This window comes from Mauremys mutica, chromosome 14 (assembly GCF_020497125.1).
Source record: "Mauremys mutica isolate MM-2020 ecotype Southern chromosome 14, ASM2049712v1, whole genome shotgun sequence".
In the NCBI taxonomy this organism is placed as follows: domain Eukaryota; kingdom Metazoa; phylum Chordata; order Testudines; family Geoemydidae; genus Mauremys; species Mauremys mutica.
In genome coordinates this window covers 42,295,886-42,310,157 of record NC_059085.1, presented here as the reverse complement: position 1 = coordinate 42,310,157, position 14,272 = coordinate 42,295,886, and the positions used below count along the sequence as shown (strand labels likewise).

Sequence of the window (14,272 nt, the reverse complement as noted above, 5' to 3'; positions counted from 1 at the left end):
ATTATAGGTTGGATACAATACTGGAATTGGTCCCCAAGGCTTATCCCTGCTTCTCGCCAGGTCCTGAAAACCCTGTCCACAGATAAGTTTTCAACTAGCAATAATCACACCTTGGTTTGCACTTCATCTACAATACTGCCCTGGTGGGCTGGCAGGGTCTGGTAGTGCACTGAGTTGGTGAGCCCTGGTATGTGTGGATCTTGCTTTTGATGATGAGCTTAGAGTGGGTGGGGTTGTTTGAAGGCCAGAAGAGGGGTCATGGGAAATATTTCTTTCAGGATGTGGTCTCCATTGAGTTATGGGTTATAATTGTTTAATAATGCCCCCTTATGGGTTCCACTGTGGTGTGGTAGGTGACAACTAGGGAGATGCAGCCAAAGGTGGTTGTCTCCCCCCCCCCCCCCATTGAAGCAGGTTCTATTGGAGTATTTGGGTGGCCCAATCTACATCTCTGGTGAAGTGTCCCTGTTTGGCGAAGGCGGTTTTAAGCATGTTAAGTTGTGTATCTTGGACTTTCTCCTGGGAGCATATTCTGTGGTATCTGAGGGGTTGGCTGGAGACTGGAGTGGTTCCTGGATCTGCAAAGGTTGGTGTGGTGATCAGTTGTCTCTAGGGCTCCATTGCTGAAGCTGATCATGGTGCCCAGGAAGTTGGTGGTGGTGTGGGAGGGTGAGTTTGATGGATGGGTGCTGATCGTGGAAGTTGTGGTGGAAAGGGTGGAAGGCAGGTGAGCTCTGGCTAGTGTTCCTGGCATATGGCTCTGTTTGGCGGGCGGGGGGAGAGGATTCGCTGTTAATTCGCTGCACAAGGCACCTCTCAGATCGGTTTCTCAGGGACCAAGGCTATGATCCGATCCCCCTTCACGGATAAGCAAGGTCTCCCAACGCTCCCCCTCCACTAACCGAGCCACCCAGGCCGCAGTCTCCTCCTTGCGCCGGGCAGCCCGAAATGCAGCAGTGTGCGCGCACGCTCCTGGCACAGCCCCGTCCCCTTTCCGACAGGGCAGGGGCCACCCAAGGCGGGCAGGACGCCGCAGGGTGGGTGCTGGGTGCTCCCGGCGCTAGGTGGTGCTGCCTCCCCGGCTGAGCGCGGCGGCTGCCCGGGGACGGGCAGGGAGTGGGACCCGCTGGCGCAGGCCAGGGGCGCCACAGCAAAGCGCAAGTTGGACGCACGGCGCCTTGTGGCCGCAGCTTGCACACGTGCTGCGGGGTCAGGATCCGGCCCCCCCCCCGAGCCAGGCCCGCTGGCATTAGGAGCAGAAGCCGGGCGGGGGGTGGGGGCAGCTGTAGCTTCCCCGGGAGCCCTCCCCGCCAGGCCAGGGGAGCCCCTGCCCGCGCAGCGCCTCCCCCTGGGCAGGCCGGGTGTGTGCTGGGGCGGGTGCACCCAGGGAGCCGAGAGCCCGCCGCTCCCAGGCGGCCCTGCCCAGCCCATGGGGGCTGAAGGGAAGCGGCCCGGGGCTGGCCAGGGAGGAGACCGCGCCTATAAAGACCCGTGGGAGCGCCGGGCCCAGCCCGCCGAGCTCTGCCCCTCGATAAATCCACCTTCTTCCTTCCCCCGCATCAGACTTTCCACTGGCGCGGCCGGCCGGGCTGCTCGGGTTACACACGAGCCTGCGCGGGGCAGGAAGGGGGCTCCGCGATGCCGCGTCGTTCCGCCCCCCGGGCTCGGAGCGGGCCCCGCTGATCGGCCCGCAGGAGGGGGGCAGCCGCGCCCGCGCCGAGACTTCCCCCGCGGGAGCTGCCCGGCACCAGGGGATGGTTGCGCGCGGAGCCAGCCGGGGCTCGCCCAGCGCCATGCGCCGCGGGCGGCCCCTGGGCTCGGCCTGACCGCGGGCGCCGACGGGGAGTCTGGGCGCCTCCCGGACCCTGAAGCCGCGCGGCGGGATGGAGCTGCGGGCGCTGTGCGCGGCGCTGTACTGGCTGCTGCTGCCGCTCTCGCTCCTGGCCGGTGAGTAAGGAACTGCCCCCCCTCCCCCCGTTTGTCAGAGCCGGGGAGGGGGCGCCCGCCCGCAGGGGTCCAGGCGAGACCGAGTGGGTCGGGAGTTCCCTGTGCGGGCTCGGAGCCTAGGGACAGTCCGAGCCCCCTGCGGCCGGGACCGGGCTGCTCGCCGCGCGGGGGCTGGGGTGGGATGTTGGGCTGTAGCCGTCCAGCCCCCGCGTGTATGTCGCGCTGGGAGGCATCGCCTGGACCCCAGCGGGCGCCTGGAGAAACTTTGTGTCGGCTCCGGGCTCTTTTGCTTCCCGCCCCTTTGCAGAGCGGAGAGTTGCACATTCCTCGCTGCGGGTGGGCGGTCCCGCGTGGGGAGCTCGCCCGTGACTCACCTGCACGCGTGGGCGAGCGGGCTGGGGGAGAGTCCCGTGGGAACTCGACCTGTCCAGTCACTCCGCACGTGTGCTGCATGGCTGGGCCGCTCGGAGCAGCGCGGGCAGGTCCAGGGAGTGAACTGGCGAGCAGGAGAGAAACGGGGCGAGGCTGACCCCAGGGGGGAAGGGAGTGGGGGGGTCACTCGGTATAAAAACCACAGCTCGGTCTCCCCTTTTCTTTTCCCCACCCACCAGTTCCTGAATTGCTTCATGTTGACTCTAGGTACATCCCCAGCAGCAATGTCCCTGCCCAGAGGGGGCACCACCCACCTATATGGGGCACCACCTCTCTGGCTTCCTTCCTCATTTCAACAGTCTTTCTCCCCCCCAACCCCCACCCCGGATGTGGCCTTAAGAAAAGACCCCCCTGTCCCATCCCCACCCTTCTAGTTGGAGGGGACTGGGCAGGAACCCAACCATGTTCCTGTCTTAGCCTGAAGGGCCCTTGTTTAGTGACCCGAGGCTCTCCCATGGGTGAGAGGTTAGCACAGATCAGTGGTTCGCAACCAGGGTACATGTTCCCAACGGGGGTAGGGAGAGGTCTTCCAGCAGATACAGCAGCTTGTCTAGATATTTGCCTAGTTTTACAACAGGCTACATAAAAAGCACTCGCGATGTCGGTACAAACTAAAATGTCACACAGACAATGACTTGTTTATACTGCTCTATATACTATACACTGAAATGTGAGTGCAATATTTATATTCCAATTGATTTCTTTTATAATTATATGGTAAAAGTAAGCTGGTTTTCAGTAACACTGTTCTATGTCTTGCATCCGACGAAGTGGGTATTTACCCACAAAAGCTCATGCTCCAAAACGTCTGTTAGTCTATAAGGTGCCACAGGATTCTTTGCTGCTTTTACTGTTCTATGGCCTTTTTGTATTTTTATGTCTGATTTTGTAAGCAAGTAGTTGTTAAGTGAGGTGAAACTTGGGGTGCACAAGACAAAATCTGATTCCTCAAAGGGGTACAGTAGTTTGGAAAAGTTGAGAGCCACTGGCATAGAGGATGGAACGTGGGTCTTCACATGGCAGTGCTGGCTAGTCTGTGTGGATTTATATTCCTATGCATGGTCTCTCTAAAGCTGCCTACTGGGCACGTAGGTACTATGGCAACCAGTGGCATGCAAATACTCACAATAATTTCCCCCTACTGTTACTCACACCTTCTTGTCAACTGGTTGAAATGGGCCACCCTGATTACCACTACAAAAGTGGTTTTTCCTCCTGTTGATGATAACCCACTTTAACTGAATTGTCTTGACCCCCCCGCTTGGTAAGGCAACTCCCATCTTCTCATGCACTGTGTTATAGATCTTCCGGCTGTATTTTCCGCTCCATGCATCTGATGAAGTGGATTCTAGCCCACGAAAGCTTATGCCCAAATAAATGTGTTAGTCTCTAAGGTGCCACTAGTACTCCTCGTTCTTTTTCTTTTTGCTGATACACGGCTACCCCTCTGAAACCTGTTACAATAGTACAGGGGTCGGCAACCTTTTCAGAAGTGCTGTGCCGAGTCTTCATTCATTTCACTCTGATTTAAGGTTTTGTGTGCCAGTCCTACATTTTAACGTTCTTAGAAGGTCTCTTTCTATAAGTCTATAATATATAACTAAACCATTGTTGTATGTAAAGTAAATAAGGTTTTTAAAATGTTTAAGAAGCTTCATTTAAAATTAAATTAAAATGCAGAGCCCCCCGGACCAGTGGCCAGGACCCGGGCAGTGTGAGTGCCACTGAAAATCAGCTTGCGTGCCGCCTTTGGCACGTGTGCCAGAGGTTGCCTACCCCTGCAATAGTATGTCATCTTTTTGAAGAGTGACTGGCTTGTCTATTACCACTGATGTGCATGGCACATTGGAGACATGTAAGAAACCACGGTTCCTACCCCGAACAGCATGTTTGAAGAACAAACTTGCATCAAAGTCCTGAATGTATAGAGTGGGATAAAATCAGGTGTCATACTTTCCAGGATCCTTTGTGTTCATGTCCTGGGTGAACCTGACTTTCTGCTCTTAGGCACCTGTGGAACTCGTTGCCAGGGGATGTTGTGAAGGCCAGAAATGTAACTGGGTTAAAAAAAGAATCAGGTAAGTTCATGGAGGACAGGTCCAGCAATGGCCGTTAACCAAGATGATCAGGGACACAACCCCATGCTCTGGGTGTCCCAAAGACTCTGACTGCCAGATGGTGGGACTGGATGACGGGATGGATCACTCAATAATTGACCTGTTCTCTTCACTCCTTCTGAAGCATCTGGTTCTGGCCAGTGTTGGAAGACCGGATACTGGGCTAGATGAGCCATTGGTCTGACCCAATCTGGCTGTTCTTACGTTCTGTTGTCCCAAGACACAGGCTTAGGGGGTAGAAAAACAAGCAGCTTTGCGTAGTGCTGCTGGGGGAGTAGCTCTTACACATTTTCCCCAGGCAGCAGGAAAATGCATCGAATCAGTGCAGGCCAGCTGCTAACAGACCTTCTCTTTACTTGACTTGCTGCAGCTAGGTGAGTGGGGCCACGCCTGTTAACAGGACCTTGTCAAGAGGTTTCGGTTTGAAAAAGGAGTCTGCTGTGTCCAGTGGATGGAGTACAGGACTGGGAGTCAGACCTGGCTGTCAGGGAACTACTGTGAGAACTCGGCCTCAGGGCCTCCGATTCCTTATCTATTGAGTGGGGACCAGGATGCTTGTCGGTGAAGTGTTCTGAGAGCTGCTGGTGTAAATACTAGGTGTTTTATTCCAGGTTTTTTAACTCCCAATCCAGTGACCCATCGGATGGCACTGTCTGAGGTGTGGAAGTGTCTCAGAACAAACAAGCAGCGTGTGTGGTAGAATGTCAGCATCGCAAAGCACAGTGGTGCAAGACCCAGCGCCACGCTGCCCTCAGAGGAGGGTGACCCAGCTGGGGAAGGAACTTCCTGCGATTAGAATCAAGCAACTGAGCACTCATGGAAATGCTGCAAATCCTTCCTCTTTGATAAAGCTTTTCTACCACAAGCAGAATGATCTATTCCACATCAGCCACTCCTCAGCAGAACCTCCTGCCCCTTCTCCCGGCATAACTCCAGAGATAATGAAGTCCCTAATGGTCTTCATGTGTTGTCAATCTGGCCTACGTGGAAGGCACCCAGCTACTGTACTGGTGAGTGGCAGTACAAAACCCTAAGACAGAGGTGGTTTTAATCATATCAGGTGGTAGTAACAGGTGTTGGTTGGTTTTTTGAAGTGAGTGTCATTTTTGCAAGAGTTATTATTCAGAATGATAAAACATAGTGAGACCTACCAAGGCATGAGTATGTGAAGTAGGAAAAAGTTGTGATGCCGGAGTCTGTTGCATCACTTGGCTACCAAAGTTTCTTTTTCTTAGAAATCTAACTTCTTACTCTTCCTCCCCGGCCTCTGTCTGAAGTCTCTGCATGCGTCAGGCCAGCCAGTATTTCAGAAATATTTAAAAAGCAAACTTCTGCTCATCCCTGAGCTGTTTCTGTTACTCCAGAGTTTACTTTGCAATCTAATTTCCAGAAACTTGTGAGAGAGGGACTGACTGATGTATGGTGATGTTAGAAAATCTCTGCTGAGTTTCCAGGAGCTGTGCTAATAGCCTGCAGGGTGCAGTTTTGACTCATTTTGGCTTTTCCCCCTAATCCATTCTGGGTAATCTTTATGCTTGGGGAAAACCCACCTTGGCTGTAGCAACTGGTTTTCAGAGGTCAAATCAATAATACAAAGCTGCTCGCAGACTGTTTTAAGCAATGTTGTTCTTTGGAGGCAGATGCACCACCAGCCTGAGCAGCCGTTTGGCTAGTAGTCTGGAAAATACCAGTGTCCTGAGACTTAAAAAACAGAATCAACTCTTTCAAGCTGTGCTGCTCTGTGAAGTAAGTTAGTTGACAGTGGACTGTCAGTTTACCTTTAAATAGACACTAATGAAAAGCCCTGTTGGGTCATCCAGCCCATTGCTCTGCAAATGAAGGATTGCCCTCAACAACTTCCTTGTGTTTTGTCTGGCCAAATTTTGAAAAAGTCTCAGGCTATGGGGCTTTTGCCATTTCCCCAGGGTGATGAACCACAGCCAAAGACATCTTTAGATTCTAGTTAGAAACTGGGAGGCTGTGGGGCGGGGGGGAAGGGAAGGTAGCGTGTGGCTTTCCAACCCAAATTCTGTGGCAAACTGCTGCTTGGAGGAAAAAGGAGAGCGGTTGAGGGGAAAATCTGCAGCTGTGAAAAGCTATAGTGTGACTCTTCTCCAGGAGGTCAAAATTGCTTGACTACTTTTGCCAGCAGCAGTGCCACCTCCTCCCGTTAATAAGCTGAAACTGATTGCCATGAGCGGTCAGGCTGCCTTTGGGATCACAGCAGGTCAGGATGTGATTTACAGGGATTCAGAAAGTGGGCTTTCTTGGCGGTTAGAGAAAATCTGACTATCTCTTTAGTTGACCCTTTTTTTTTTTTTTGGTGGCAGAGGCGTTTTTAAAAGTTGCTGACTTCCTATTTGTTCTAGTATGTGTGTCTCTCAAGCAGTGACTAGCAGTGACTCACTAGTGTGCAGGATGTGAGAAGATAATTATAACTCTGCCTGCAAACACCACTACGAGAGTGTGTCCATGTGTCTGTTACAAACCCACTTTTTTGGGTGTTAACCACAGCCGCAAGAAGTTGATGTGGAGCGTTTCAGGTTGGAAGCAAGGATTTGTTTCCCAAATTCGCTTCATGTTGGTTTGGGCATCTTGGGGAGACACACGGTTATAAAATATACAGAGGCAGATCCTCACTTGATGTAAATTGGTGTAGCACTGTTGACTTCGGTGAGGCCTACTGTCATGTCATTTTCACCAGTTGAGGTTTTGGCTGGTTATGTGTGTGTTCACAATGGATATAATCTCGTTCTACAAGAGACTTCCTCTGCTTGCCCCTGGAGTTGAACAACAGCTGAGATTATTTAGACTGAAAGAACTTGTTCGCTGTTCAGTCAGGTTTGACAGCGACACGAGCCTTGTCAGTTTCACCTTCTGCCCTGGCGTAGTGCTGGCAGCATTTGCTTTCAGAGCACTGCAGGCAAATCTTTAAAGCCCCAAAACTGTGTTCTTTGAAATCCTATTAAAATTGCTTAACTTCCCCCTGCATATTAGGTTCTGTAGTTGTTTCTTTACACTGGGAAGTAGCCACTGTCCTTTTTAGCTCTAGGAGATCAAATATAAGACTCTTGAGTGTGCTCAAAACTGTTTTTTTCAAAATGGAACGTTCAGGGGACCAGCTCCCAGTATGATGTGGGGAAGAATATTGTGAAACCCTGCCGAGTTATTTCCTTCTGAAAAAGGCTGTTAGGCACGTCTGTGGTACTGAACACCACTGTGCCTGAGCACTTCGCAAACACCACCGATAAACCCCGGAATAGCGCTGTGAGCTTGGGCAGAACTGTGCATTCTCTGGATGGGGAAACTGAGGCACAGAGCGGGGACCTCACTTATCCAGATTCACACAGTGAGTCAGTGGAAGAACCATCGATAAAACCAGATCTCCTTACTCCCTTCCAAAATCCAGAACGTAACCGAGGTCCTGCAGCTTCTTTCTGTACAACATCTCTAAAACGTAACCTTCCCTCCCCATCCCAGCTGCTTGTTCCTGCCCTAGTCTTCTCCTGTCTTGACCCCTGTATCATCACCTCTCAGGTCTTGGATACTCCCCTCTCCAGTCCATCCAGAGGATCCTGGCTGAATCCTCTCCCCTGCCTGCAGTGTCACTTTCCTGCCTCCCTTTCGGGGTGCATGTGAACCGTAAGCCCCGTGTTGTCTCTTCCCAGGTTCTCCAGGACACTGGCCCTGATCATGTGTCTACCCTGGTCCCATCCCCATCTCTGCCACTGCTGCCAGCCTCCGTTCCCCTTCGGTCTCTTTTCACTATTGTCTCTGCTGCCAACAGCCTTCCCAAATCTTGTCCTCTTCCTCGCCCACCTCACTTCAGCTACTCCTGCAGCCCCTCTCTGGAAGCACCACCTGCGGAAAGGGGCGGGCATCTCACTGGCAGCCCAGAGTGCTTGGCTTGGCTCCAGGCCCTGGTCCAGCTCCATAACCTCAGTACTGTTCCTCAAGAGCGCCGTGTCCAGTAGCCCGTCCTAACCTTGCCTCGCCCACTAGCCTCGGCTCCTTCCTCTTCCTGCCCCTTTGCCTGTAGACTGTTCCTCTTGTAAGCAGCTTAGGGCAGGGAGTTTGTATGTGGGAAACACCTGGCACGGTTACAGTGCTACACAGGGGGCTGCTTCCTCAGAGCTATTTCCTCACTGGTCCCGCCCAGCTGTCTCCATTGTGCCAGACGTTCTGCTCTTGGTCATAGGCAGTAATTGTGAATGGAAGCCCCTGTGCGCGCACACAGATCCCAGGGCAAGGCTTGACATGGCGGGGGCCTGTGGCTGGGGCAGGCGTGTGCACTCGGACCCGATCTCGGCCTGCAATCTCATGCCCACTACAGGGAAGAGGGACGTGTGGTGATCAGCGTGACGTGTGTTAAAGCTCTGTGTAGACAAGGCCGTAGCTTCAGCGTGTGTTTGCTGGTGGAGGTTCCTTGTCTGTACTAGAGTTTTGTTTAACATAATGACTTTAAAATGATGGAAATCGAACTGCACAGCTTGGATCTGAGCAGACTCCTGACTGTGAGGAACTGGCACAGAAACTCGACTCCTCGACTCCCCTCTGTCCACACCAGAACAGCGCTAAGGGTGGGATAAGGACCCCGCTCCAATGTGACCTGCTCTCGAAAGGCCTCATTTCCCTGGGTTTCAGCCTCTCTCAAGTGTTCTGTGTAATACAGGAGTCCCCTTGACCCCACCTGTTAATGATGTAATTATAGGGGGTATTTTTAGGGGTTTCTCTCCTGGACGAGCCCAGGTGCTGGCTGCTGTTTACCAGCCTCCCTATTTTAGCTTTTATTTTTTTTCTTCCTGAAATAAACACTCCACGAAGCAGGCTCCAGCCAGCGGCTCCGCTCTCCCCGAGCTGCTGCTTGTCCGGGAGAGTGGGCTGCACAGCCAGGCACCTCCTGTGGTTGGGCTCTTATTTTAACTAGAAGAGAAGTAAAACGGCCTCAGTGTCTGCTTTCCATGGGCAGGGCCTCAAATCAAAAAATAACTGGTGCTTGTAACAAAGTGCCAGTCTGCGGGGTGGGGTGTGTGTGTGTGGTGCCAGTCTGCGGGGGTGTGTGTGTGTGTGTGTGTGTGTGTGGTGCCAGTCTGCATGGTGTGTGTGTGTGTGGTGCCAGTCTGCGCGGTGTGTGTGTGTGTAGTGCCAGTCTGCATGGTGTGCGGTGGCGTGTGTGTGTGTGTGTGGTGCCAGTCTGCGCGGTGTGTGTGTGGTGCCAGTCTGCGCGGTGTGTGTGTGTGTGTAGTGCCAGTCTGCATGGTGTGCGGTGGTGTGTGTGTGTGTGTAGTGCCAGTCTGCGGGTGTGTGTGTGTGTAGTGCCAGTCTGCACGGTGTGCGGTGGCGTGTGTGTGTGTGTGGTGCCAGTCTGCATGGTGTGCGGTGGGGTGTGTGTGTGTGTGGTGCCAGTCTGCATGGTGTGCGGTGGGGTGTGTGTGTGTGGTGCCAGTCTGCACGGTGTGCGGTGGCGTGTGTGTGTGTGGTGCCAGTCTGCGGGGTGTGTGTGTGTGTGTAGTGCCAGTCTGCATGGTGTGCGGTGGTGTGTGTGTGTGTGGTGCCAGTCTGCGGGGGTGTGTGTGTGTGGTGCCAGTCTGTGGGGGGGGGGTGTGGTGCCAGTCTGCATGGTGTGCGGGGGTGTGTGTGTGTGGTGCCAGTCTGCATGGTGTGCAGTGGTGTGTGTGTGGTGCCAGTCTGCACGATGTGCGGTGGTGTGTCTGTGCGTGTGTGTGTGTAGTGCCAGTCTGCGGGGTGTGTGTGTGTGTGGTGCCAGTCTGCATGGTGTGTGGTGGTGTGTGTGTGTGTGTGTGTGTGTGTGTGTGTGTGTGGTGCCAGTCTGCATGGTGTGCGGTGGTGTGTCTGTGTGTGTGTGTAGCGCATGTGCATGTACAAATATGTCCTCTGTGCAGGGTCCTAAACCAGCACAAGTTTCTCCCCTGTGGGCCTTGCTTAAGGGCATGTGCATGAGCGCACCTGTAGGACCTCGGCCTTGCACCCTGCACCGCCTTCTCACAAGCCCTATCTCTGTGCGACATCCCCCCACCACCCAAACAGTTTTGTCATCTTGCAAGGCTGGCTTCCGTCCTGCCCGTCTAGTTTTTGGTTTCACTTTGCTCCCCACCCATCTCTTCCTAGCCCCTCCTGTCCTGTCCGTCCCCCGTCCCCCCCCCGGTCCCTCCCTGCCAGGTGCATTGTTTGGCAGCCGCCGTACAAACCTGCCCATGATCAGCCTTGTGAAAATGTTGCTGTGTAAACAAATTCCCAGCGGTGGAATGTAAGTGCACCCGGCTGCCATGCCGTGTGGGCCAGTCTCATCTTCCTTTGGCTGCAGCACTGGCTGATCCGGGGCGTTGGGGGGGACTGGGAAAGCAGGAGCCGCTCAGCCCCGCTGCGGTGCCTGTGCTCTGGGTGATTGAGTGGCTCTAGGACTGCTTAGCACTTTGCTCCCGTCGGACACAGCGAGCTAAAACGCTGCACGCGTCCGAGGGCTGCCGTTGTGATCGCTTGTGGGCCACTTGGTATTGTCCGTGAACCGGCTCTGCACGCGTTGGGCCCCCTGCACGGCTCTCTGCCTGAGCCCTCGGCAATGCCATCCGGCTATTCGAGATCCACCTTAGACCGTGGGCCTCTGTATGCCCTCACCTGGCTGTATCCTGGCTCTGTTGGGAGGGAGAGGTGGGGGCTGGTCCACTGATTAATTTACACTGTTTTTCCCCAAACGGTCCAAGTGTGACCCAGGGAGGGCAGCTGCACTGTGTTCAGCTTGCGAGTTTACACGGTGGCGTGTGCTGGGCTAGGGGGGTGGGGGTGGGTTTGTTTAAACAACGGGTGTTTAACTTCACTGCAGTGGCGTAAACTGCTGAGACCTGGACAGCGAATGGAAAATATGATGGCGGCTCAGGGAATGTAGCTGTTGGGGGAGAGAGAACTGGGCAGTCGGCCGAAAGCAGGAATCAGGTAGCTTGGTATCTAGCACGGGCCTTACCTCTCCAAGGGCAGCGTGCCTGGGGACTGCAGCCCCACTATTCCTGGCCAGTGTAAGATGCCCCCCTTGGGATCTGCCGTTGGAGTGAGACTGAGTTACCGTTGCTCAGCACGCTGCGTTAATGAGACCCCCTGGGAACTGGGCTCGGGGAGCTGCAGCAGAGAGAGTGACTTGCCCCCAGGCCGCAGCGGGGTTGGTGTTAGCGCTGGGATTAGAACCCAGTTCTTGGTTTCTGCTCCTGTCTTCAGCCCAGGCCTCTCTCGAGTCTTTGTGCCTTTGGGCTCCGTGAGGGGAGAGTGCAGGTGATGCTGGGCTTCTCTCAGCTCAGGAGGGGGCTAGCTTCTGGGCTGGGAAGCTTATGCAAAGGGCAACGGGGCTCCCATAAATCTCTGCGAATGTTGAGCCGGCCAATGTGAGTGAATCTGGTCCTGCCAGGCCAGGGCGGAAATGCCGAGGTGCAAGAGGCGAGAGATCCAGCACCTGGAACACTTTCCTGGCCAGTCCTTCCAGGGTCTCAGCCGCTGAAACCCCAGGGTGCAGGTACTGCTCTGAGGTGCAGCCCAGCGGGGCCCAACACCTACCCAGCAGAGCTCTGCTCCACGGGGCTCAACGGGGCTGTTTTGGGATCGCAGGGCCTGTTACAAAGAGTTGCGGGTTCCCACCCAGGCCAGCAGCTGCCTCAGCCCTTTCACCGGGAAGCTGCATTCTCAGGGTTCCTCTGCCCTCAGCCCTGCTCAGCCCGGTAGCTGGGTGGGCACAGCCGGGACTGAGATGGCAGCTGCCCTGTACCACACACCGGTCCCACTGCGTTCCCGGCCTGCCTATGAAGATTGACGTTTGCAGGCAGATTCCAGCCCCCCAGGTTGGAGCAGCACCATCTCCCCTCTGACGGGGGATCATTCGCCCTTAGCGCAGGCTGTTGGCATCCCCATGTCTGGCCCCGGCAAGCCCAGACTTCCTAGCCAAGCGTGCTCCTTGGGCGAGCCCTGAAAGGCACCCAGCAGGCTCAGCTAGTGCAGAATTTAACAGCCCATCTCTTAAGAGGGGAAACCTCTGAGCCCCCAGTGCTGTGCCCTGCCTGGGACCCAGCTCGCTCCTAAGTCACTTCTCCCTGCATCCCATCGCAGGGCCAGCGGGGTCCCTTCTGCTGGTTGGTTTGGGGGCAGGGGCTTGTCCAGACCCCTTGCTGCCTGGGAACCCGCAGCTCCTGGACTGGCTGATGCGGGAGGGCTTTGCATCCCTTTCCCAGCATGCCGGCGGCTCTGTTCTGGACCTGTGGAGCCAGGCGACTGCAGGCTGTTCGTGAGCTGCACTGGTACTTAAACCACCCTCCCCAAACTCTACGGGGGTCAGCCACACACTGTGCAGAGGGGCCTTCCAATGGGCAGGGCTGTGGGGCCGGGGGCGACATGGTGGGGAAGCAGCTCAGATGGAGGGGGAGAGGGAGACCACCGGGGCACAGCAGAGCAGCCAGGGGATGAGAAATCGGGGTGGCTGGTGCTGTCGGTTGGCTCTGGAGCGGGCTGGCAAGCCAGCGATGGTGCTGGAGGCTGGGGAAGGAGCTGCGGGAATGCCTGCCATCTTTGGGGTAAAGCAGAGTCTCTTCCCACATTGTTTTACTTGATTCTGCCAGGGCTGCAGCCTAAAGGTGTGTTGGGCGCACACTGGCCAGGCCGTCGGGACACAGATTTCTCTGTCCCCTTCAGCAGCTTTGGGCTGGCACAATGTCCACACAGCCTGGCTCTGCATCCCGATGAGCTGAGGGCTGGGGCATGCTCCAGTGCCCTCCCCCGCCCCGCTGAATGCACGGGGGCTGTGTGGCCTAGTGATGGGAGCACAGGATTTAGGAACTGCTGCTGGGGGGGTTGTGACCCTTAATGTCTGCAGACAGCTTTGGGATCCTTGGGTGACGGGCTATGGAAATGCAAGTGATTCCTAGGGGCAGCTGTGCCTGCCAGTCCTGAGCGCCAGACGGTGCGTTGCACACAGCTCTCTCCTGTACCCCGCCATGCGACTGGCGCTCCCTCCCCATTGCTGCAGGGGCTGGTTCCCGCCCTAACCGGAAGGGCTGGTGGTGGAGGATGGAGCCGGGGCTAGGTATCCATCTGGAATAGCCAAGCTCCCCCTTCCCTGCTGTCTGAGAGCACCAGTGGCCTGCTCTCCTTCTGGGTGTCGGCTGTGCCCAGAGCCTGCCTCTCACGCTGGCTCCTGCTGCCTAGACGTCCCCTTTGTGCCACTGCTGAGCCGAGGGTGGGCACAGGCTTCCCGTGGGACGAGAGCAGCAGGGTCTGGGCCAGGGGCTTGTCCGGCCTCCTCCGCTGGGAAGTGAAACCTGGGCTGAGCCGTCTGCCCCTCCCAGCCCAGCGGCCCTGCTGGGTTTGTGGTGTATGGTCCTGCCTGGCGGAAGCGGCAGCCAGTAATAGAACCCTGCAGCTCTGCTTGGCAGGGCCGGGCGGGGTCTTTCTGCCACCTCCCCATTAAGATCTATTTATAGCGGAGCAAAGAAGCTGGCTCCCATGTGGGCCATATCTTGTGCCCCTGCCGGAGAGCTGGGCTACTCCTCTAACACCCTCTGCACCTCCCCACCCTTCACCCAAAGGTGGCATCCAGACCCGGGGGGCTGCCTCAATAGTGCCCTGGGGTGGGAGCTGCCCCTTCCGAGAAGCAATCCATGGCACTGCCCAGCCTCTCCCCAGACAGCCTGCTTGGGAGGCCTGGATCCAAATGGCCACCCCCTTGGAGTTTGGTGACCCCGACCGCAGCCCCCCTGCCAGCGGAGGCCCCAGGGATCATTAGC

General features: G+C 55.7%; 1 protein-coding gene across 1 annotated transcript in view; it reads left to right on the top strand.

Annotated features, from left to right (window-relative positions):
* Positions 1 to 1,233: 1,233 nt before the first annotated feature.
* PIEZO1 (piezo type mechanosensitive ion channel component 1) overlaps positions 1,234 to 14,272 on the top strand; it is a 100,508-nt gene continuing 87,469 nt past the window's right edge. Inside the window, exon 1 of the mRNA XM_044986892.1 lies at positions 1,234 to 1,947. Coding sequence (XP_044842827.1) covers positions 1,884 to 1,947 — 64 coding nt within the window. The 5' untranslated portion in view covers positions 1,234 to 1,883. The remainder of the gene's footprint in view (positions 1,948 to 14,272) is intronic.